The 22,704-nt window shown below is 46.9% G+C and overlaps 1 protein-coding gene across 1 annotated transcript in view; it reads left to right on the top strand.

Annotated features, from left to right (window-relative positions):
* The first annotated feature begins 2,109 nt into the window (after positions 1–2,109).
* The window catches only part of LOC137384479 (monocyte to macrophage differentiation factor-like), a 46,805-nt gene continuing 26,210 nt past the window's right edge, over positions 2,110–22,704 (top strand). The window contains exon 1 of the mRNA XM_068058616.1: positions 2,110–2,227. Coding sequence (XP_067914717.1) covers positions 2,142–2,227 — 86 coding nt within the window. The 5' untranslated portion in view covers positions 2,110–2,141. The remainder of the gene's footprint in view (positions 2,228–22,704) is intronic.

Here is a 22,704-nt window from a genome sequence, read left to right as displayed (position 1 = left end):
TACACAGGGGAGGCCAATCACTAAACAGACTTCCTACAATTGCTTAATGATCCCTCCCAGTTGGGATCATTAAAATGATACAGCACAGAAACAAGCCGTTCTGTCAATCAAGTCGGCACCAGTGTTTTTCTCGACATATAATTCCACTCTCTCGCTCACTCCCCATAAAACTCTTTTACAGTCCTCTTTTTCAAGCAAATATCTAATCCCTTTTCAAATAATCTATGGGCTGTGTTTCAACAATAGTTTGTGGCAAAGAATTCTTATCTTGCTGTTAGGTATCAGCCTTGGCTCAGTTGTCACCGAGCTAGAAGAACATAGGTGCAAATTTCACCCCAGAGGCTGAGTATATAATCTAGGTTGATACTTCAATCCAGCTCTGAGAGAATGAATGGTGAGAGAATGCCTTATTTCAGATGAGACTTTCAACCATGTGCCACCTCAGATGAATGTGAAAGATTCCACGGCACTATTTGAAGAAGAGCAAGGGATTTCTCCCAGTGCCCTGCTAAATAGTTATCACTTAACCAACATCAGGAGAGCAGATTATCTGATCATTTATCTAATTGCTGTTTGTGGAACCTTGCAGATTGTCTGCTGTGTTTCCTACAACAGAGTTACTTCATAAATGCTTCATTAGCTGTAGAGCACTTTAGGACATCCTGAGATCATGTAAGGCAATGTACAAGTGCAAGTTATTTCCTTTAAATCCATTAATGGCCTTGCTCAACAAAAACTTTAGCATAACTTTAACAATAGCATCTTTAATGTCATAAAAATTCCAAAGCACTTCAAAAGAGCATTATCAAACAAAATTTGACACCAAGCTACATAAGGAGATATTAGGACAGATGATCAAACATTTGGTCAAACAGGCAGCCCTGTTTTGCCATGTTTCCAACTGTTTATGCACCACACTCTGAAATTCCATTCTAAACCTCTTCCTTGTCATTTAAGACCCTCCTTTATACCTACCACTTTGACCAGCTATTGGTCACTGTTCCCAATATCTTTTTTTGTCTGATTACACACCTGTGAAGATCCTTGGAACATTTTTCTACATTAAAGGCACCTTTTATGTATTTATTCAATCACGGGATGTGAGTGTTGCTAGAAAGGCCAGCATTTATTGCCAAGCCCTAATTGCCTTTGAGAAGGTGAACCGCTGCAGTCCATGTGGTGTAGATACAAACATATGAATTAGGAGCAGGAGTAGGCCACTCAGTAAGTTTATGGCTGAACTGATTACTCCACATTTCCACCTACCCCTGATAACTTTCCACCCCCTTGCTTATCAAGAATCTATCTACAGAATCTATCTACAATCTAAGGGTCAGTGACCCTTCTTCGGAACTGACAAATATTAAAAATGTCACAGGTTATAAGCAACTATTGCTTATAACCTGTGACATTTTTAATATTTGTCAGTTCCGAAGAAGGGTCACTGACCTGAAACGTTAACTCTGCTTCTCTTTCCACAGATGCTGCCAGACCTGCTGAGTGGTTCCAGCATTTCTTGTTTTTATTTTAAAATTATAATCCTTGTTTTCAGATCCCTCCATTGCCTCACCCCCTCCCTATCTCTGTAATCTCCTCCAGCCCCACAACCCTCTGAGATATCTGAACTCATTTAATTCTGGCCAATAGTGCATCCCCCATTTTACTATCTTCACCACTGATGGTTGCCTAGGTTCTAAGTTTTGGAATACCCTCCTTACAACTCCCACCTCACTTTACTCCATTAAGACACTCCTTAAAACCTAACTCTTTGACCAAGCTTTTGGTTTTCTGACCTAATGAGTGGCTAGGTGTCATATTTTGTTTCATAATGCTTCTGTGAAGCACCTTGGGACGTTTTATTATGTTAAAGGTGCTGTATAAATATAAGTTGCTTTTGCTTACAAGACAGTGAGATGAATTAAAAGAGAACAGATAAATAAAGGGAAGCAGTGAGTGAGTTGATACCTGAGTCCTCCAACAGCAATGGCTCCATCACCAAGATGGCGGCAGCACAGACTGGCTGTTGCTGGCGCGCATGCTCGGTACTGCCGCCGCCGCCGCGGCGCAGGCGCGCCCGGTGCCCGATCTGGACATGCGCAGTGCCGGTGGAACAGCTACCGAAGCCGGGGAGCCGTGTCTGGATGGGTCTCATCTTCAGAAGGTGGGCAGGCGGGGCGTCCGGGCCTGGAGTCGCCATGGGACATTTCAACCCCATCTCTCCGATCAGGTAGGAGTTTCCGATCGTCCGCGCGAACCCCGGCAAGCGGCTGTTCCCGCTCGCTGCCTCCTCAGAGTGGCGGTTAGGAGAGGGAGGGGAGTGGGATGGGATGGGATGGGGGAGGGGAGGAGAGGAGGGGGGTGGGATGGAGAGGGAGAGGGGGGGGTGAGAGGGGGAGGGGGGTGGGATGGAGAGGGAGAGGGGGGGGGATGGAGAGGGAGAGGGGGGGTGAGAGGGGGAGGGGGGTGGGATGGAGAGGGAGAGGGGGGGTGAGAGGGGGAGGGGGGTGGGATTGAGAGGGGGAGGGGGGTGGGATGGAGAGGGAGAGGGGGGGTGAGAGGGGGAGGGGGGTGGGATGGAGAGGGAGAGGGGGGGTGAGAGGGGGAGGGGGGTGAGAGGGGGAGGGGGGTGGGATGGAGAGGGAGAGGGGGGGTGAGAGGGGGAGGGGGGTGGGATGGAGAGGGAGAGGGGGGGTGAGAGGGGGAGGGGGGTGAGAGGGGGAGGGGGGTGGGATGGAGAGGGAGAGGGGGGGTGAGAGGGGGAGGGGGGTGGGATGGAGAGGGAGAGGGGGGGTGAGAGGGGGAGGGGGGTGGGATGGAGAGGGAGAGGGGGGGTGAGAGGGGGAGGGGGGTGGGATGGAGAGGGAGAGGGGGGGTGAGAGGGGGAGGGGGGTGGGATGGAGAGGGAGAGGGGGGGTGAGAGGGGGAGGGGGGTGAGAGGGGGAGGGGGGTGGGATGGAGAGGGAGAGGGGGGGTGAGAGGGGGAGGGGGGTGGGATGGAGAGGGAGAGGGGGGGTGAGAGGGGGAGGGGGGTGGGATGGAGAGGGAGAGGGGGGGTGAGAGGGGGAGGGGGGTGGGATGGAGAGGGAGAGGGGGGGTGAGAGGGGGAGGGGGGTGGGATGGAGAGGGAGAGGGGGGGTGAGAGGGGGAGGGGGGTGGGATGGAGAGGGAGAGGGGGGGTGAGAGGGGGAGGGGGGTGGGATGGAGAGGGAGAGGGGGGGTGAGAGGGGGAGGGGGGTGGGATGGAGAGGGAGAGGGGGGGTGAGAGGGGGAGGGGGGTGGGATGGAGAGGGAGAGGGGGGGTGAGAGGGGGAGGGGGGTGGGATGGAGAGGGAGAGGGGGGGTGAGAGGGGGAGGGGGGTGGGATGGAGAGGGAGAGGGGGGGTGAGAGGGGGAGGGGGGTGGGATGGAGAGGGAGAGGGGGGGTGAGAGGGGGAGGGGGGTGAGAGGGGGAGGGGGGTGGGATGGAGAGGGAGAGGGGGGGTGAGAGGGGGAGGGGGGTGGGATGGAGAGGGAGAGGGGGGGTGAGAGGGGGAGGGGGGTGGGATGGAGAGGGAGAGGGGGGGTGAGAGGGGGAGGGGGGTGGGATGGAGAGGGAGGAGGGGGGTGAGAGGGAGAGGGGGGGTGAGAGGGAGAGGGGGGGTGAGAGGGGGAGGGGGGTGAGAGGGGGAGGGGGGTGGGATGGAGAGGGAGGGGGGTGGGATGGAGAGGGGGAGGGGGGTGGGATGGAGAGGGAGAGGGGGGGTGGGATGGAGAGGGAGAGGGGGGGTGGGATGGAGAGGGAGAGGGGGGTGGGATGGAGAGGGAGAGGGGGGGTGAGAGGGGGGTGAGAGGGAGAGGGGGGGTGAGAGGGAGAGGGGGAGGGGGGTGAGAGGGGGAGGGGGGTGAGAGGGGGAGGGGGGTGAGAGGGGGAGGGGGGTGGGATGGAGAGGGAGAGGGGGGGTGGGATGGAGAGGGAGAGGGGGGGTGAGAGGGGGAGGGGGGTGGGATGGAGAGGGAGAGGGGGGGTGGGATGGAGAGGGAGAGGGGGGTGGGATGGAGAGGGGGGGAGAGGGGAGGGGGGGAGAGGAGAGGGGGGAGGGATGGAGAGGGGGAGGGGGGTGAGAGGGGGAGGGGGAGGGGGGTGAGAGGGGGAGGGAGAGGGGGGGTGAGAGGGGGAGGGAGAGGGGGGGTGAGAGGGGGAGGGAGAGGGGGGGTGGGATGGAGAGGGAGAGGGGGGGTGGGATGGAGGGAGAGGGGGGGTGGGATGGAGAGGGAGAGGGGGGGTGAGAGGGAGAGGGAGAGGGGGGGTGGGATGGAGAGGGAGAGGGGGGGTGGGATGGAGAGGGAGAGGGGGGTGGGATGGAGAGGGGGGGAGAGGGGGGTGGGATGGAGAGGGGGGGAGAGGGGGGTGGGATGGAGAGGGGGGGAGAGGGGGGTGGGATGGAGAGGGGGGGAGAGGGGGGTGGGATGGAGAGGGGGGTGGGATGGAGAGGGGGAGGGATGGAGAGGGAGAGGGGGGGTGGGATGGAGAGGGGGGGAGAGGAGAGGGGGGTGGGATGGAGAGGGGGAGGGATGGAGAGGGGATGATGGGATGGAGAGGGGATGATGGGATGGAGAGGGGATGATGGGATGGAGAGGGGATGATGGGATGGAGAGGGGATGATGGGATGGAGAGGGGATGATGGGATGGAGAGGGGATGATGGGATGGAGAGGGGGATGATGGGATGGAGAGGGGGAGGGGATGATGGGATGGAGAGGGGGAGGGGATGATGGGATGGAGAGGGGGAGGGGATGATGGGATGGAGAGGGGGAGGGGAGGAGGAGAGGAGAGGGGGGTGGGATGGAGAGGGGGGTGGGAAGGGGAGGAGGAGAGGGGGGGTGGGAGGAGGAGAGGGGGGGTGGGAGGAGGAGAGGGGGGGTGGGAGGAGGAGAGGGGGGGTGGGAGGAGGAGAGGGAGGAGGAGTGGGAGGAGGAGAGGGAGAGGAGAGGGGGGGTGGGAGGAGGAGAGGGGGAGGAGAGGGGGGAAGGGAGAGAGGGGGGACGGTGGGGAGAGAGGAGGGAGGGGAAGGTGAAGGTGAAGGTGATAAATTTTGAACAGAGCTAGCAACTCAAAGCTGTGAGGTGCTGTGGGTCATCAGCAGCAGCAGAATTGTATTCAGCCACAATTTGTAACCTCATGGCCCAGCATATCCCCCACTCTACCATTACCATCAAGCTAGGTGATCAATCCCGGTTCAATGAAGAGTGCAGGAGGGCATGCCAGGACCAAGCATTCCGAAACGAGAGATGTCAGCCTTGTGAAGCTACAAGATAAGTACTTGCATGCTAAACAGAGGAAGCAGCATGCTATAGACAGATCTAAGCAATCCCACAACCATCGGGTCAGATCTAAGCTCTGCGGTCCTGCCACATCCAGTCGCGAATATTGGTGGACAATTAAACAACTAACAGGAGGAGGAGGCTCCACAAATATCCCATCCATAATGATGGGGGAGCCCAGCACATCCATGCAAAAGACAAGGCTGTAGCATTTGCATCCATCTTCAGATAGAAGTGCCGAGTGGATGATCCACCTCAGCCTCCTCCTGAGGTTCCTTGCATGACAGATGCCAGTCTTCAGTCAATCCAATTCACTCCACGTGATATCAAGAAACAGCTTAAGACACTGGATACTGGCAAAGTCTATGGCCACTGACAACATTCTGGCAATAGCACTGAAGACTTGTTTTTTTTTTATTATTCATTCATGAATGTGGGCATCTCTGGCTAGCATTTATTGCCCATCCCTAATTGCCCTTAAGGGGTGGTGAGGAGCTTTCTTGAACAGCAGCATTTGGAGTAGGTACACCCACAGTGCTGTTAGGGAGGGAGTTCCAGGATTTTGGCCCAGTGACAATGAAGGAACAGCGATATGGTTCCAAGTCAGGATGGTGTGTGGCTTGGAGGGGAACTTGCAAGTAGTGGTGTTCCCATGCATTTGCTAACCTTGTCCTTCTAGGTGGTAGAGGTGGTGGGTTTGGAGCCTTGGTGCGTTACTGCAGTGCATCTTGCAGATGGTACACATTGTGCTTTGGTGGTGGAGGGAGTGAATGTTTGTGGATGGGGCGTCAATCAAGCGGGCTGCTTTGTCCTGGATGGTGTCGAGCTTGATGTTCAATGCCATTACTGTCACTGAATCCCCCATACCATTGACCAGAAACTGAACTGGACCAGCCACATAATGCAGGTCAGAGGCTGGGAATTCTACGGAGTAACACACCTCCTGACTCCCCAAAGCCTGTTCATCATCTACAAGTCAGGAGTGTGATGGAATAATCTCCACTTGCCTGGATGGGTGCAGCTCCAACAACACTCAAGAAGCTCGACACCATCCAGGACAAAGCAGTCCGCTTGATTGGCACCCTCTCCACCAGCTTCAGCATTCACTCCCTCCACCACTGCAGCAGCAGTGTGTACCATCTACAAGATGCACAACAGCAACGCAGCAAGGCTCCATATACAGCACCTTCCAAACCCACAATCTCCACCAACTAGGACAAGGGCAGCAGATGCATGGGAACATCACCACCTGCAAGTTCCCCTCCAAGTCACACACCATCCTGACTTGGAACTATATCGCCGTTCCTTCACTGTCGCTGGGTTAAAATCCTGGAACTCCCTAACAGCACTATTGATGTATCTACACCTCAACGACTGCAGCGGTTCAAGAAGGCAGCTCACCACCACCTTCTCAAGGGCAATTAGGGATGGGAAATAAATACTGGCCTTGCCAGCAACACCCACATCCCACGAATAGATAAAAAATGAATGAATAAAAAAAAAGTATAGATTCTTCAGTGAAACATGTTAAAGCCATGTGATTAGATGATATCACCTCCCAAAGTTTGAAGTAATTTATGGAACATTGAGCTTCATTTTTCAATTAATTTACGGCCCTTTTTCATTTATGATACAAGGCATCTGCAAACAGAAGCTAAGCACGCTTTCCATTTGCTACGTGTTACGTGACAGTACTACTGGTGTTTGTGGGCGTGCTTTAAGTGTGTGGTATCCTGCTGAGGCCTGTTTTCATCACCTAAAGAGGAACTGTACTCATTCAATTTACAATCTTAAATGTTGGAGGCAGAGAGTGGTTAACATTACTGACGCTTTGCAATCCATTCACTTTTATAGTCTGGGAGCTTATGTTTCATGTAGAATTGATCCCTTGTGTCCCAGTATGCTGAAGAGGGAATTCCTCAAAAGATATCTGCATCAATTTATATTTTATATGTTATATACACACGTGTACACATGTATTGTGTGTCCAGAATAAAACCTTTTTTACCTGTGAAAATTTCTCTGCAGTTACCTGAATGTGTGACTTATCCTCAGTTTTTTTTTTACAGGATATCAGTATGAAGGCAAATAATTACCTTTACCTGCTCGAAGGAGAACAGAGAAGGTTAATTAGTTTCAGAAACCACCTCTCTTATGCTCACCATTGGTCTACTTTGGAACCATTTGTATATTTCTTTAGGAATGATGAAGGAGTTACTGTTTTGGTTGTTACCTTAGTGTCTCCTACAGAGCAAATCGTCGCAGGGGCAGGCAATGGTCTAGCGATGAGGTCACTGCACTAGTAATCTGGAGGCCCAGGTTAATGCCTTGTGTGTGGGTTCAAATCCCACCATGGCAGCTATGGAATTTAAATTCAATTAATTAATAAAAATCTGGAATTGACAGCTAACCTCCGAAATAGTTTCATGGCACCATGTCATTAAAAACCCATTATGTAAGGAAGGAAATCTGCCGTCCTTACCTGGTCTGCCCTATATGTGACTTCAGACCCATGGCAATGTGGTTGAGTTTTAACTGCCCTCTGAAATGGCCTAGCAAGCCACTCAATTGTAAAGGGCAGTTAGGGATGGGTGACCAATACTGGCCTTGGCAGTGAAGCCCACGTCCCATGAAAAGAATTTTTAAAAACTGTATTTGTCCAACTGACTGCGATTGGTTGCAATGTGTTCAGTTGCCTCGTTCCTACTCTAGAATTGCTGATCTAAATCCCTCCTTTTTTGAAAAAAAAACCCCCCACTCAAGGACAGAGGAGGGAATCTATGTGTGGAGCCAGAGGAAATGGGCGAGGTACTAAATGAGTACTTTGCATCAGTATTCACCAAAGAGGACTTGGTGGATGATGAGCCTAGGGAAGGGAGTGTAGATAGTCTGTCATCTCATTATCAAAAAGGAGGAGGCGTTGGGTGTCTTGCAAAGCATTAAGGTAGATAAGTCCCCAGGGCCTGATGGGATCTACCCCAGAATACTAAGGGAGGCAAGAGAAGAAATTGCTGGGGCCTTGACAGAAATCTTTACATCCTCATTGGCTACAGGTGAGGTCCCAGAGGACTGGAGAATAGTCAATGTTGTTCCTTTGTTTAAGAAGGGTAGCAAAGATAATCCAGGAAATTATAGGCCAGTGAACCTTACATCAGTGGTAGGGAAATTATTAGAGAGGATTCTTCGGGACAGGATTTACTCCCATTTGGAAACAAACAAACTTATTAGCGAGAGGCAGCATGGTTTTGTGAAGGGGAGGTCGTGTCTCACTAATTTGATTGTGATTTTTGAGGAAGTGACAAAGATGATTGATGAAGGAAGGGCAGTGGATGTTATCAATATGGACTTCAGTAAAGCTTTGACAAGGTCCCTCATGGCAGACTGGTACAAAAGGTGAAGTCACACGGGATCAGAGGTGAGCTGGCAAGATGGATACAGAACTGGCTGAGTCACAGAAGACAGAGGGTAGCAGTGGAAGGGTGCTTTTCTGAATGGAGGGCTGTGACTAGTGGTGTTCCGCAGGGATCAGTGCTGGCACCTTTGCTCTTTGTAGTATATATAAATGATTTGGAGGAAAATGTAGCTGGTCTGATTAATATGTTTGCGGATGACACAAAGGTTGGCGGAGTTGCGGATAATGATGAGGATTGTCAGAGGATACAGCAGGATATAGATCGGTTAGAGACTTGGGCGGAGAAATGGCAGATGGAGTTTAATCCGGACAAATGTGAGGTAATGCATTTTGGAAGATCTAATGCAGGTGGGAAGTATACAGTAAATGGCAGAATCCTTAGGAGTATTGACAGGCAGAGAGATCTGGGCGTACAGGTCCACAGGTCACTGAAAGTGGCAACACAGGTGGATAAGGTAGTCAAGAAGGCATACGGCATGCTTGCCTTCATCGGTCGGGGCATAGAGTATAAAAATTGGCAAGTCATGCTGCAGCCGTACAGAACTTTAGTTAGGCCACACTTAGAATATTGTGTGCAATTCTGGTCGCCACACTGCCAGAAGGACATGGAGGCTTTGGAGAGGGTACAGAAGAGGTTTACCAGGATGTTGCCTGGTCTGGAGGGCATTAGCTATGAGGAGAGGTTGGATAAACTCGGATTGTTTTCACTGGAACGACGGAGGTGGAGGGGTGACATGATAGAGGTTTACAAAGTTATGAGCGGCATGGACAGAGTGGATAGTCAGAAGCTTTTTCACAGGGTGGAAGAGTCAGTTACTGGGGGACATAGGTTTAAGGTGAGGGGGGCAAAGTTTAGAGGGGATGTGCGAGGCAAGTTCTTTACACAGAGGGTGGTGAGTGCCTGGAACCTGCTGCCGGGGGAGGTGGTGGAAGCAGGTACGGCAATGACGTTTAAGAGGCATCTTGACAAATGCATGAATAGGAAGGGAATAGAGGGATACGGTCCCCGGAAATGCAGAAGGTTTTAGTTTAGGCAGGCATCAAGATCGGCGCAGGCTTGGAGGGCCGAATGGCCTGTTCCTGTGCTGTACTCTTCTTTGTTCCGACACACCTCTTTCACCAAACTCGTGGTTGCCCTCCTCATTTCTCTCTTTCTGACCTAGTGTCAATGTTCCTTATACATATTTGTGAAATGCTTTGTGGCGTTTCTTTACATTAAAAGTTTATAAAATATAGGTTCATAGCGGTGTTGTTGGGGATGGGGTTGGGATGAGAATAAGAATGTGCATGGGGGAAGAGGGCATCAAGGTTTCAGTGCTATGGTGGCATGCAAATGCAATTTAACGAATTGGGAGTTGCGGGAAAGATGAGCACAAGATTGGAAAGTAACACCGTTCAAAGACGTTGGAGAGGAAAGGGCGATTAGAGATGGGATAGCATTTGCAAGGATAGGCTGAGGGAGATTGAAGGATGGGTATTTTGAGGTAGTGGTGCTAGTGAGGGTACTATTAGAAAGTTTAAGGTGGTATTGCACTAAGGCCCGGCGCTCTGGAATGGTGAGATGCCGAATTGTTACCAGTGTCGCCCCCCCCCCCCCCCCCCCATTAAGCTCCTGTGTTTCCTGATCTCTCGGGGTGATGGGGTGTGGAGACAGTGGCAGCTTTGTGTCTAGACCCTCACTGCCACTACCACTATGACAGGCTGACCCAGTCAGAAAAAAAAACACATGAATCTTGTCCAAGAATGTTATTGTGCAATTAAATATTTACTTTTAAAAATCAAGGGGAGGGAATATGTTCAGAAAACCCTGTTCTTCAGTTTGGTAACATTCAGTGATGATGAGTGGAAAAATCACAACATAGCACTTAATAGTTTTTGCAAAAAAGGGAGTGTATTGCCAGTATTCGCTTTGTGCCACAAAGGTTAATTCCCTCATGGAAAGGTTGTTTCTGTCAACAAATAAGCTTAATGAATGCAAGAGGGATGTGTTAATTAATTGTTACAAGGTGGATATCACACAGATCACAAAAGCGCATCTCATTAACAAGTTGCAAAGCAGTTGGCATCGATTCCTGTAAATGAGCCTCGGTGATTACTGGTGCCATTTGGAAGGGGAGGGTGAAAATCTTGTGAGCTGTTGGCTGTTGTCTCGGGGATTTGGTTGTCTTCACTTGAGCAAAGCTGGTACCAATGATGGGTTTAAATACAGGGCATGTACAGCACGGGGTTAGATACAGAGTAAGGGCGGCGCAGTGGTTAACACCGCAGCCTCACAGCTCCACCGACCCAGGTTCGGTTCTGGCTACTGCATGTGTGGAGTTTGCAAGTTCTCCCTGTGACCACGTGGGTTTCCGTCGGGTGCTTCGGTTTCCTCCAACAGTCAAAGACTTACAGGTTGATAGGTAAATTGGCCATTGTTAATTGCTGCTAGTATAGGTAGGTGGTAGGAGAATGATGGGGATGTGGTAGGGAATATGGGATTAATGTAGGATTAATATAAATGGGTGGTTGTTGGTCGGCACAGACTCAGTGGGCCGAAGGGCCTGTTTCAGTGCTGTATCTCTCTCTGACTCTAAAGCTCCCTCTGCACTGTCCCATCAAACACTCCCAGGTCAGGTGCAGCACGGGGTTAGTTACAGAGTTGGTGGGCAGCCATAAAGGCGGGGCTCAAGAGTGACGAGTCGAAGAGACTTAGCTGTTGGCAGGAAAAAAGACAGAAGAGCAAGGAGAGAACCAACTGTGTAACAGCCCTGACAACCAATTTTATCTGCAGCGCCTGTGAAAGAGTCTGCCACTCTAGAATTGGCCTTTAAAACCACTCCAGGCGCTGCTTCACAAACCACTGACCACCTCCAGGTGCTTATCCATTGTCTCGCGAGACAAGGAGGCCAAAGAAAAAGAAGAAAGCTCTCTCCACTATTCTCCTCATCTCTCTAGATCTTGTGCTGATGATCTTAAATCCACAATGTAACTTTTTATGCAAAATTGTCAGTACACAGCAAGTTCTAAAATCAGTGTGATGATCAGTTGAAGTGTGTGGTGTTGGTTGAGAGTAATGTTAGCCAAGATATCACCTCTTACAATAATGCCATGAGATTTTAAACACCGCCTGAGCAGGCAGATGGAGCTTCAGTTTAACATCTCATCTGATAGCCTCGACGATGCAGGTGTATCCGGACTTCACCGAAGAGCTCGGGTCCTGGAGAGGGGCTCCCAATCTTCTAACTTGGACATGAGAGTGCTACCAAATGAACTAAGCTGACTCTGACAGAAATAGAAATAAAAATGGAGTTGAGCAGACAAGCTAAGAGGATGGCAAAACAAGCTTGAGGGGCTGGATGGCCTGCTCTTATCTGACTGTACACAGTAGGTCAATTAGTACATGTAGTACAAAATAGGTTGATGTTACTGGTCGGACTCTTCAGAACTCTATACATAGAGAAGTATTTGGACATTGAAGGTGTCTCTACTGTGTGAGAGAAGGGTTAATAAGCAGGTGGAACTTTGGTATTTGGATTTTAAGATTAAAGATCTAGTGGTTAATCCTTGTTTTAATATGTTCATGAAATTACACTTTGAATATCAGACTCTGTTTGTCAGTTTCTATTCACAGGGCAGTTGCATTAGTTTGAAGAGAAGAGGATAATTCTTGATGCATATCTTGGCTTTGCGGGCAGCTGAAGGGAGATTTGTTTCTTTTATCAAATCATGGGTGAGGGAGGTTTGAGTTTTTTGAATGAATGTTTGTCACTGTGACAGTTGGACTGAATAGACATTCAGCATGTGAGCTTATTGTTTCACTCAGGGTAACACGGGTCCATGGCCTTCAGTCTGACAGGAACACCTTTCTGCAGAGAGGAGGGTGGTTGGAAAAGATTATTCCTTGGTTACAGGATTGGGACGAGCTGAGACCTGGCTGAAGCAGTTACCCACCCCCTCCACTGTGGGTTGTTTCATGGCAGGAGGGAGCCTCTGGGTGTTAATGAAACCCTATAGAATGATATAGTAGAATGCCCGCACACATCCTCTCTGATTTCTTGAGAGGTTTTTAAAAGATTGTGTAATTCCTGACTTGATATTGAGTAGAACTTGTCTGAATTTGGGATGGGAGGGGGAGGAGAGGGTGAAAGAGTTCAGAAAGGCTATGTTTGATTGTTTATAGGCTCAGCATTGCTTTTTGGGACAGTCTGACCACACTACCATACTGATACATGTAGGGTGTGGTGGTGAGTTCCTCCCATGAACTGTTCCTCTGCACCTGGGCCTGGCTTGTTAACTGTCAAATTATTTTATCCTAGATGAATGGGTGACCTTGCTGAATACATTTTCTTTATTTGAAATTACATTTTGAATAATTTGCCTATAGATGGGTGATGTCTTTCTGAAGCTTCTGTGGGCTTTCATTGCAAAGTGCATGAGGGGGGATAGTAAATACATTTTTATTCTTTCATGGGATGTGAGCATTGCTGGCAATTTGTTTCTTATCCCTAATTTCCCATGAGAAGTGAGAAGGTGGTAGTGATCTGTCTTGAATCGCTGCAGTCTACATTGTGTAGGTACATCCACAGTGCTGTTAGTTCCAGAATTCTGACCCAGTGACAGTGAAGGAACGGCGATTATAGTTCCAAGTCAGGATGGCGTGTGGGTTGGAGGGGAACTTGCAGGCGGTGGTGTTGGGTAGTTGTTGTAGTTATGTGTACATAGAGAGTAACACCTCTTGAATAGTCGAAGCAATTTGATTAAGGTTGGGCAGGAGGGGGAAGAGGGGTGTCCTGCCCATATTAAACCCTGGTCCTGTTAATTTGGAGTTGCTGTCTTTGGCTATGTCGCTTTGACCTATCTCCCTCATCCATTGTCCTAGGAGGTGATTTGAGTGGTGGGTTCCAGGGAGAGGCCATGCATCCTGATTCTCATAGGGACGTGTCCCATTGATGTATAATTCTTGATTGTTGTGAGAAGTACTGTAAATAGCCCACACAGTGTAGCTATTGTCCTCCATTTACAGCAGCGACTGAGCTGCAGCTTTGTGAATTAGCTGCTTTGTCTACTAATCAATAGGGCCCCATCGTTCTTTAACAGTTGATTCAAATAAACACTTTTTTTAAAAAGCATTTAAAGAAGAAAGTTCTGGCAGTTGCTGCTGCTTTTCCAGTTTGAAAGAAACTCTCTGCTGTTCACTGGTTTTTACTCTGTGGAAGTGTGGAATCATAGAATTTCTACTTCTCTCCTTGACACCCATTCTGGTGGTTGCAATGTTATACTGTTGAGCTTCAATAAGCATTAATGTTGGTGGCACAATCTAGAATGTAGCACAGTCACTGCAGTTCAGAGACACTTTCATGTTGTGCCGATCATGGCAATGGTAAACACCCTCTTGGCATTTCTTCGTGGATGAAGATTTTGGGAAGGTTGTACTCATCGGTTGCAGACCTGCTGATGGCTAGTCAGGCCTATCTGTGACCTGCAGATTCTCCCACAGCGGGTACAAATGAAGGTGTAGCCGTTGCTGGGGGCAATTGGAACTATCCTTCTCCTTTTCTCTTTCATGCTGGTTCTTCGCTCAGTCTCAAAGGTGTCTGTAGCCCTCTTGATGTGACACCTCCAGGCATAACGATCTATGGCCTGCGCTTCCCACTGGTGATGGTCGATGTGGCACACAGAGAGGGACTTCTTCAGGGAGTCCTTGAAAGTTTGCATGGGGGCCCTCTGTTCCTTTTACCCATGGTCAGCTCCATACAGCACGATCTTGGGAAGGCGACTGTCGTAAATGGTAAAACACCAAGCTCTACATTACCATCATACACTCTGTCCTCCCAAACGTGGCTCTGACCTTTCAAGCTCTATAATATAAGGGTGAAGTATTGGTGAGTAAGGGCTCAGTGGCAGTGGAAATACTTTGCAGTGAGGAATGAATCCCAACCCTTGTCCCCAAACCCTACTCTTTGGAAGAAATGGACCAACACAGGAGGCATATAAGCTAATGACAGTGCCTTAACTGAAGCCAGGCAGCAACGGCTAGCACGTCCAAAAGGGTAATGAAGGTGACCCCCACCAATCCACTCACCAAATCTACACAACCATGATAAAATGCATCTGATCCACCATGCATCTCTCTCAAACATTGGTGCTGCATCACAATAGATTGACTCATGAGAACTTTATAATGCTGATAATATTTGAGCAGTCCAAGGATCTTACGAAAATGGCACTTGAAACCCATAAAAGTTTAGGTAACACCTCGATTATAAACTTATCATCCTTTATTTTCAAATCGCTCCATGGCTTTACCCCTCCTTATCTCTAACTTACGACAACCCTCTGCGCTCCTCCAATTCTAGGCTTGTATGCATCCCTGATATTATTCACTACACCATTGGTGGCTGCACCTTCAGCTGCCTAGGCCTGAAGCTTTGGAATTCCCTCCCTAAATCTCTCCACCTCTACTTCTCCTTTAAGATGCTGCTTTAAACTTACCTCTTTGACCAAATTTTTGGTCATTTGTCCTCGTATCTTCTAATGAAGAAGCATCTATGAAGTATCTTGGAAAGTTCTACTATGTAAATGCTAAGCTATATAAAATGCTACATGTGCAATATAAATACAAGTAGTTGGTGTAACTGTTTGCAGTTGTACTGTGGTTTTCTACCTTCTACAAATTCCTATGTAAGGAGCATGGTTCATAGTTTGAGGTCAGAGTAATTGGTTTTATCTGATAAAATTTACAGGAAACACTCAGTTATTGCCTCCGTATTCAAGGATAACAGAGTATGTGAGCAGAAATTATAACTTTTTAAAAATAGTAACTCAAACAGAGCGATAAGATTGCAGTCGAGAGTCGTGACAACCCTGTGATATACTGACCGATACTCAACGATCACAAGTGAGTTTTCACAGAGAGCTGAATAGAACTGTGGAATGCAATTCTTCAAAACATTGGTTAAAAATCCCATGTTGATAAAGCAGAATTTAATTTATTCCATCATCATAAATCAATGGCCCTGGATGTGTTTTGCTTCAGTAAAGCTCCAACTTTAACTGAATGCATGTAGCATTCATAACAAGATAGTTGAATTGATGGTACAAATAGAAATAAATGGTATGGTAGCCATTACAGAGACGTTGTAAGGTGACCAAGGCTGGGAACTGAATGTTCAGGGGTACTTGATGTTTCAGAAGGATAGGCAGAAAGGAAAAGGTGATGGGGTAGCTTTGTTATTAAAAGATGAGAGGTCAGTACAGTAGTGAGAAATGATCTTGGCTTAAATGTTCCATCCCAGGCAACATCCTGGTGAATCGCCTCTGCACCCCCTCCAGTGCAATCACATCCTTCCTATAATGTGGCGACCAGAATTGCACACAGTACTCCTGCTGTGGCCTTACCAAAGTTCTATACAACTCCAACATGACCTCCCTGCTTTTGTAATCTATGCCTCGATTGATAAAGGCAAGTGTCCCATATGCCTTTTTCACCACCCTATTAACCTGCCCTTCTGCCTTCAGAGATCTATGGACAAACACGCCAAGGTCCCTTTGTTCCTCGGAACTTCCCAGTGTCAGGCCATGCATTGAATACTTCTGTGTCACATTACTCCTTCCAAAGTGTATCACCTCACACTTTTCAGCGTTAAATTCCATCTGCCACTTTTCTGCCCATTTGACCATCCCATCTACATCTTCCTGTAACCTAAGACACTCAACCACACTGTTAACCACTCGGCCAATCTTTGTGTCATCCGCGAACTTACTGATCCTACCCCCCACATAGTCATCTATGTCGTTTATCTAAACGACAAACAATAGGGGACCCAGCACAGATCCCTGTGGTACGCCACTGGACACTGGCTTCCAGTCACTAAAACAGCCGTCTGTCATCACTCTCTGTCTCCTACAGCTAAGCCAATTTTGAATCCACCTTATCAAGCTACCTTGTATCACATGTGCATTTGCTTTCTTGATAAGTCTCCCATGTGGGACCTTGTCAAAGGCTTTGCTGAAATCCGTGTAAACTACATCAACTGCACTACCCTCATCTGCACACCTGATCACATGCTCAAAAAATTCAATCAAATTTGTTAGGCATGACGAGGACACCCAGGTCCCTTTGTACATCTACACTTTCTAATTGCTTACCATTTAAGAAATAGTCTGCACATCTATTCCTCCTACCAAAGTGGATAACCTCACGTTTTTCCGCATTATATTTCATCAGTCACGTTCTTGGCCACACACTAAGTCTGTCCAAATCCCCCTGAAGCCGCTTTGCATCTTCCTCACAACGCATATTCCCACCTAGTTTTGTGTCATCCGCGAACTTGGACATATTACATTTGGTCCCCACATTCAAATCATTGATCTATATTGTGAGCAGCTGGGGCCCAAGCACAGATCCCTGTGGTACCCCACTAGTCACAGCCTGTTAATGCGAGAATGACCAGTTTATTCCTACACTCTGCTTTCTGCCTGTTAACCAATCCTTAATATATGCCAGTATATTACCCACTATCCCATGTGCTTTAATTTTGCTTACCAACTTCCTGTGGGAGACTTTATCAAAAGCCTTCTGAAAATCCAACTTTACTATGTCCACGACTCCCCTTTATCAATTCTGTTAGTAATGTTCGCAAAAAACTCCCAACAGGTCCGTCAAACATGATTTCCCATTCATAAATCCATGTTGACTATGTCCAATCAGATCATTATTATCAAAGTGTCCATTTATCATATCCTTTAGAATAGATTCTAGCATTTTCCCAATGACTGATGTAAGGCTAACAGGTCTGTAATTCCCTGTTTTCTCTCTCCCTCCCTTATTAAATCGTGGTGCGACATTTTCCTTAAGGAAGTTAAGGATGGTATCAAATTGGGCATACAATGTTGTGAAGATTAGGGATAGGCCAGAAGAGTGGGAAAATTTTAGAAACCAGCAAAAAAGGACTAAAAAAAGAGGGGGAAAATAGATAAACTAACAAGAAATATATAAATAGACAGTAAGAGCTACTATAAGTTTATAAAAAGGAAGCGAGTAGCTAAAGTAAGTATTGGTCCATTACAGAATGGACTGGAGAATTAATAAGAAACAAGAAAATGTCAGAGACTTTGAATTTATTTAGTATCTGTCTTCATGGTAGAAACACTAAAAGCATCCCAAGAATAGAAGATTGGAGGGCAAAAGGGAGGGTGGAACTTGAAACAGTCACAATCACTAGAGAAAAAGTACTTGGAAAACTAATGGGACTAAAGGGTGACAAGTCCCATGGACCTGATGAGCTGCATCCTAGGATCTTAAAAGAAGTGCTACATTGTTTGTAATCTTTCAAAATGCCCTAGATTCTGTAAAGGTCCCTGCGGATTGGAAAATCACAAATGTAATGCCCCTATTCAAGAAAGGAGGGAGACAGAAAGCAGGCAACTATAGACCAGTTAGTCTAACATCTGTCATTTGGATAATGCTGGAATCCATTATTAAGGAAGTAATAGGACATTTAGAAAATCGTAAACAAGCAGCATCAGCATGGTTTTATGAAAGGGAAATAGCATTTGACAAATTAGAGGTCTTGGGTCATTTTTAGTTTGGGAAACTGCAACTAGTGGGGTGCCTTAGGGATCGGTGCTGGAGCTTCAAATATTTGCAAGGTATACGAGGTCAATCATCTGAGCTCCAGGACATCTCTGCAGGAGTTCCTCAGGGTAGTGTCCTAGGCCCAACCATTTTCAGCTGCTTCATCAATGACCTTCCTTCAATCATAAGGTCAGAAGTGGGGATGTTCGCGGATGATTGCACAATGTTCAGCACCATTCGCGACTCCTCAGATACTGAAGCAGTCCGTGTAGAAATACAGCAAGACCTGGACAATATCCAGGCTTGGGCTGATAAGTGACAAGTAACATTCGCACCACACAAGTGCCAGGCAATGACCATCTCCAACAAGAGAGAAGCTAACCATCTCCCCTTGACATTCAATGGCATTACCATCGCTGAATCCCCCACTATCAACATCCTAGGGGTTACCATTGACCAGAAACTGAACTGTGGAGTAGCCATATAAATACCGTGGCTACAAGAGCAGGTCAGAGGCTAGGAATCCTGCGGCGAGTAACTCACCTCCTGACTCCCCAAAGCCTGTACACCATCTACAAGGCTCAAGTCAGGAGTGTGATGGAATACTCTCCACTTGCCTGGATGGGTGCAGCTCCAACAACACTCAAGAACCTCGACACCATCCAGGACAAAGCTGACCGCTTGATTGGCACCCCATCCACAAACATTCACTCCCTCCACCACCGATGCACAGTGGCAGCAGTGTGTACCATCTACAAGATGCACTGCAGCAATGCACCAAGGCTCCTTAGACAGCACCTTCCAAACCCGCGACCTCTACCAACTAGAAGGACAAGGGCAGCAAATACATGGGAACACCACCACCTGCAAGTTCCCCTCCAAGTCACACACCATCCTGACTTGGAACTATATCGCCATTCCTTCACTGTCGCTGGGTCAAAATCCTGGAACTTCCTTCCTAACAGCACTGTGGGTGTACCTACACCACATGGACTGCAGCGGTTCAAGAAGACAGCTCACCACCACCTTCTCAAGGGCAATTAGGGATGGTCAATAAATGCTGGCCTGGCCAGCGACGCCCACATCCCATGAATGAATAAAAAAAAACGAATGACTTGGAAGAAGGGACCGAGTTTATTGTCGCCAAATCTGCTGATAATATGGGACAGGTGGGAAAACAAGTTGTGAGGAGAACAGAGCCTGTAAAGCAATATAGATAGGTTGTGAGTGGGTAAAAATTTGGAAAATGGTATATAATGTGGGAAAAATGTGAGGTTATCCACTTTGGTAGAAAGAATAGAAAAGCAAAATATTTAAATAGAGAGAGACTACAGAACACTGTGGTACAGAGGGATCTGGGTGTCATACACAAAATATTAGCATACAGGTGCAGCAAGTAATTAGGAAGACAAATGAAATGTTGGCCTTTATTGCAAGGGGTTTGGAGTATAAAAGTAGGGAACTTGAACTGCAACTTTACAGGGCGTTGGTGAGACAGCACCTAGAGTATTGCGTAGTTTTGGTTTGCTTATTGTTACGACAGGTGGGAGATGACTAGGTTGTTTTCCCCTTTTTTCACCTCTCAACTGACCGAAGACAGCGTTTTTCTTTTGGGGAAAAAAAAAGTATAAACCCCCTAAGTGTTTTAATGGTCAACAACAGACAAATGACAGGTTTTCTTGTGAGTTTCTCAGGAAGATAAATGTTTATTATGCAATACCCGAAAAATATATGCAACTTCCCTCTCCCTCTTTCACACATACACAAGCTGAGGTAGAGATTCATAAAAGTGCTTCCAATTTTTTGTTAAATGTTTTTTGAGGGCTCTTTTTAAAGTGTGGAAATGGATTTATTTTGGAAGACTGAAGATTTCATAGATGCTGGACTTTGTTTTTTTTTGTTGCAAGTTAAGTGAAAGAGCACTGAGAGGAGTTGTTTGAAAACAATCTTTACTGGATGTCATATGCCTTAAGCTCAATAAACAACAGAAACCTTGGTGATTTGGGGGAGATGTTTACAGACAAGTGACATGTCAAGATTTATGAGGGTCAGGAGTTGGTTTGGCTTCTGAGATATTGTTTTGGTTCAGTTGGGGTGTGGACAGTGTTGAAAAGCAGTTGGTTTTTGAACCCCTCTCAGTACTGTAGAAACCCAGTGTGTCAACTCTTTCTCTCCCTCTTTGAAAAAACCCTGCAAATCCAGAGTGTGATAACTGAAACCCCTGATGTCACATTTCTCCTGGAAAGCCTATCAGACTATTTTTTGATATCCCTAGAACGAACTGCTTTTGAAGAGATCCTGGTGACCCATCTCTGTATTCCCGGATGCCAGACCAAAAGGGATAACTGACATCCTTACATATTTTTTCTTCAAGAATAAGCAAGTATTTGGCCAAAGTATTCCTTTTTTATGTATATTTGTTTTGTAAAATAACTCTGCAGAGAAAACGTCTTCATTTTTCTTTAATCAGTGTGAGTGTGGCATTTAAAAAAGGAACTTTCATATTACAGTCTGTTATGCTTTGCTTCGTTAATAGATAAGTCTTATTTTATAATCTGATAATTTTGCTGCTTATTAAAGAAACCTGATTGGTGTATTGTATTCTGGGATAAAGAGTATGATTGACCGTAACTGGGTAAATATTTAAAATAGATGTTGTTACTTGTGGAGAAGTGGAACTAGAAAAGACAGTGCACTCTTTCTGCCTCGGTCGTAACAAGAGATAAAAAGATAATGTGCATTAGAGTTCGCTGTAAAACTTGCTTGAAGAGAAACGGAAACTCAGAAGATTCAGGGGAACAATGTGCTGTTGTAATCTTCTCTGGTTATCTTTCAGTTATAGTTCAATTGTGAAAGCCTGGTTCAATTTCTCAGGTAGGGAAATGATGATCTTAGGTCAACTCCGGTCTCTGTCTACATGTAGTCTTAGATGGAGATCTTAAACAGTATCCTTCCTCTTCGTTGGTAAAAGATAGAATTCTCAATTTTGAACTGAACTGAATTAAAAGCAACATTGATTCTGAAATGAATTAGACTGACAGATTCCGCTCTGATTCTTCCATGCCATGCTGCTGCTACACTCTTGCGCCTCAAGTCTGTTTGGGATCCATTTTTGTTTACAATTTTGTTTTCCTGCGTGAGCATGACACCTCAGTGTTATGACCTTGGTAGAGACTGTTTACTTTAAAACGAGATATGAACTCCCCAAACTAATTAAAGAATTACATGATGAGATTTTACGTTTTAAGACTTTACTATAACTAAACAGTACTTAGTAGGTAGCTAATACACTAAATTACAGAGGAAGGTATTTCCCATTAATTTATTAACACAGTCGAAAACCCCACACCACATTTATACTTTTCACAATGTTCTCAGCACAAAGGTACCCTTGCAGTTAAAAGTCCCAAACTCCTCCCAATTGCAATAAGTTGGATCTTCCAGTGTCCTTAACAAAGCCAGTGCCCTCCTCGCTCACTTCTTGAGAGGACACTCGACTGGTCTTTTGTTAATAAGGCAATCTCTCGTGACCCTGTTGGTCTTTTCTCCTCTGCAAACCACGAGCCTTTGAACTGGGTTAAAATCTTAGCCTTTCGCTCTCTGTGTTCTGAGGGCAGTTGTTTTCTCTTTTTCTCTCTCTCTCTCTCTCTGTCTCAGGTTGTGCAGCTCCTGCTCGTTTCTTCAAGTCTTCCCCTCTTCCTTACAGTCCACAGACTTAGGAAAGCCTGTTGAATTGTCCAGAATCAAAATAGTCACTTGCCTTTTACAATATTCAGAGTCCGTAAGTCTGGCCATAGCAAAACCACCTGGGCCTTCCTTTGTTTCCAGGTGTTAGTAATTAAAACTCGAACTTGCATTTTGAGCTCCTGGCTTCCAGTTTACGATCTGAGAATCTGGGAGAGTGAAACCCATTGTCAAGCAGGTGTTACAACTTTGTAATAAAAGCAAAATACTGCAGATGTTGGAAATCTGAAATAAAAACAAGAAATGCTGGAACCACTCAGCAGGTCTGGCAGCATCTGTGGAAAGAGAAGCAGAGTTAACGTTTCGGTCAGTGACCCTTCTTCGGAACTTTGTACTTTGCTTTCAAAAGGGTCTTTGATCTGGGTTCCTTGTTTGCATGGTAACCAAGATCCTTGGCTTGTTTCTGGGCAGACTTGGTGTGAAGTCACATGCTTCCTCTGACTCCATTTTACAATGCATTAAAAATCGCAGTTTTTAAAAACATACTCATTCTACAAAGTCCAGCATTCATAACATTATTTAAAGAGAGATGTACTTGCATTGAAGGCAGTTCAGAGAAGGTTGAGGAGGTTTGGCCTTTACTCATTGGAGTTTAGAAGAATGAGAGGTGATCTTATTGAAACATATAAGATTCTGAGGGGACTTGACAGGGTGGATGCTGAGAGGATGTTTCCCCTAGTGGGGGAATGT

This window comes from Heterodontus francisci, chromosome 26, assembly GCF_036365525.1.
Source record: "Heterodontus francisci isolate sHetFra1 chromosome 26, sHetFra1.hap1, whole genome shotgun sequence".
Classification (NCBI taxonomy): domain Eukaryota; kingdom Metazoa; phylum Chordata; class Chondrichthyes; order Heterodontiformes; family Heterodontidae; genus Heterodontus; species Heterodontus francisci.
The sequence above is the reverse complement of the archived record's forward strand: the minus strand, read 5'-3'. Positions and strand labels throughout refer to the sequence as shown.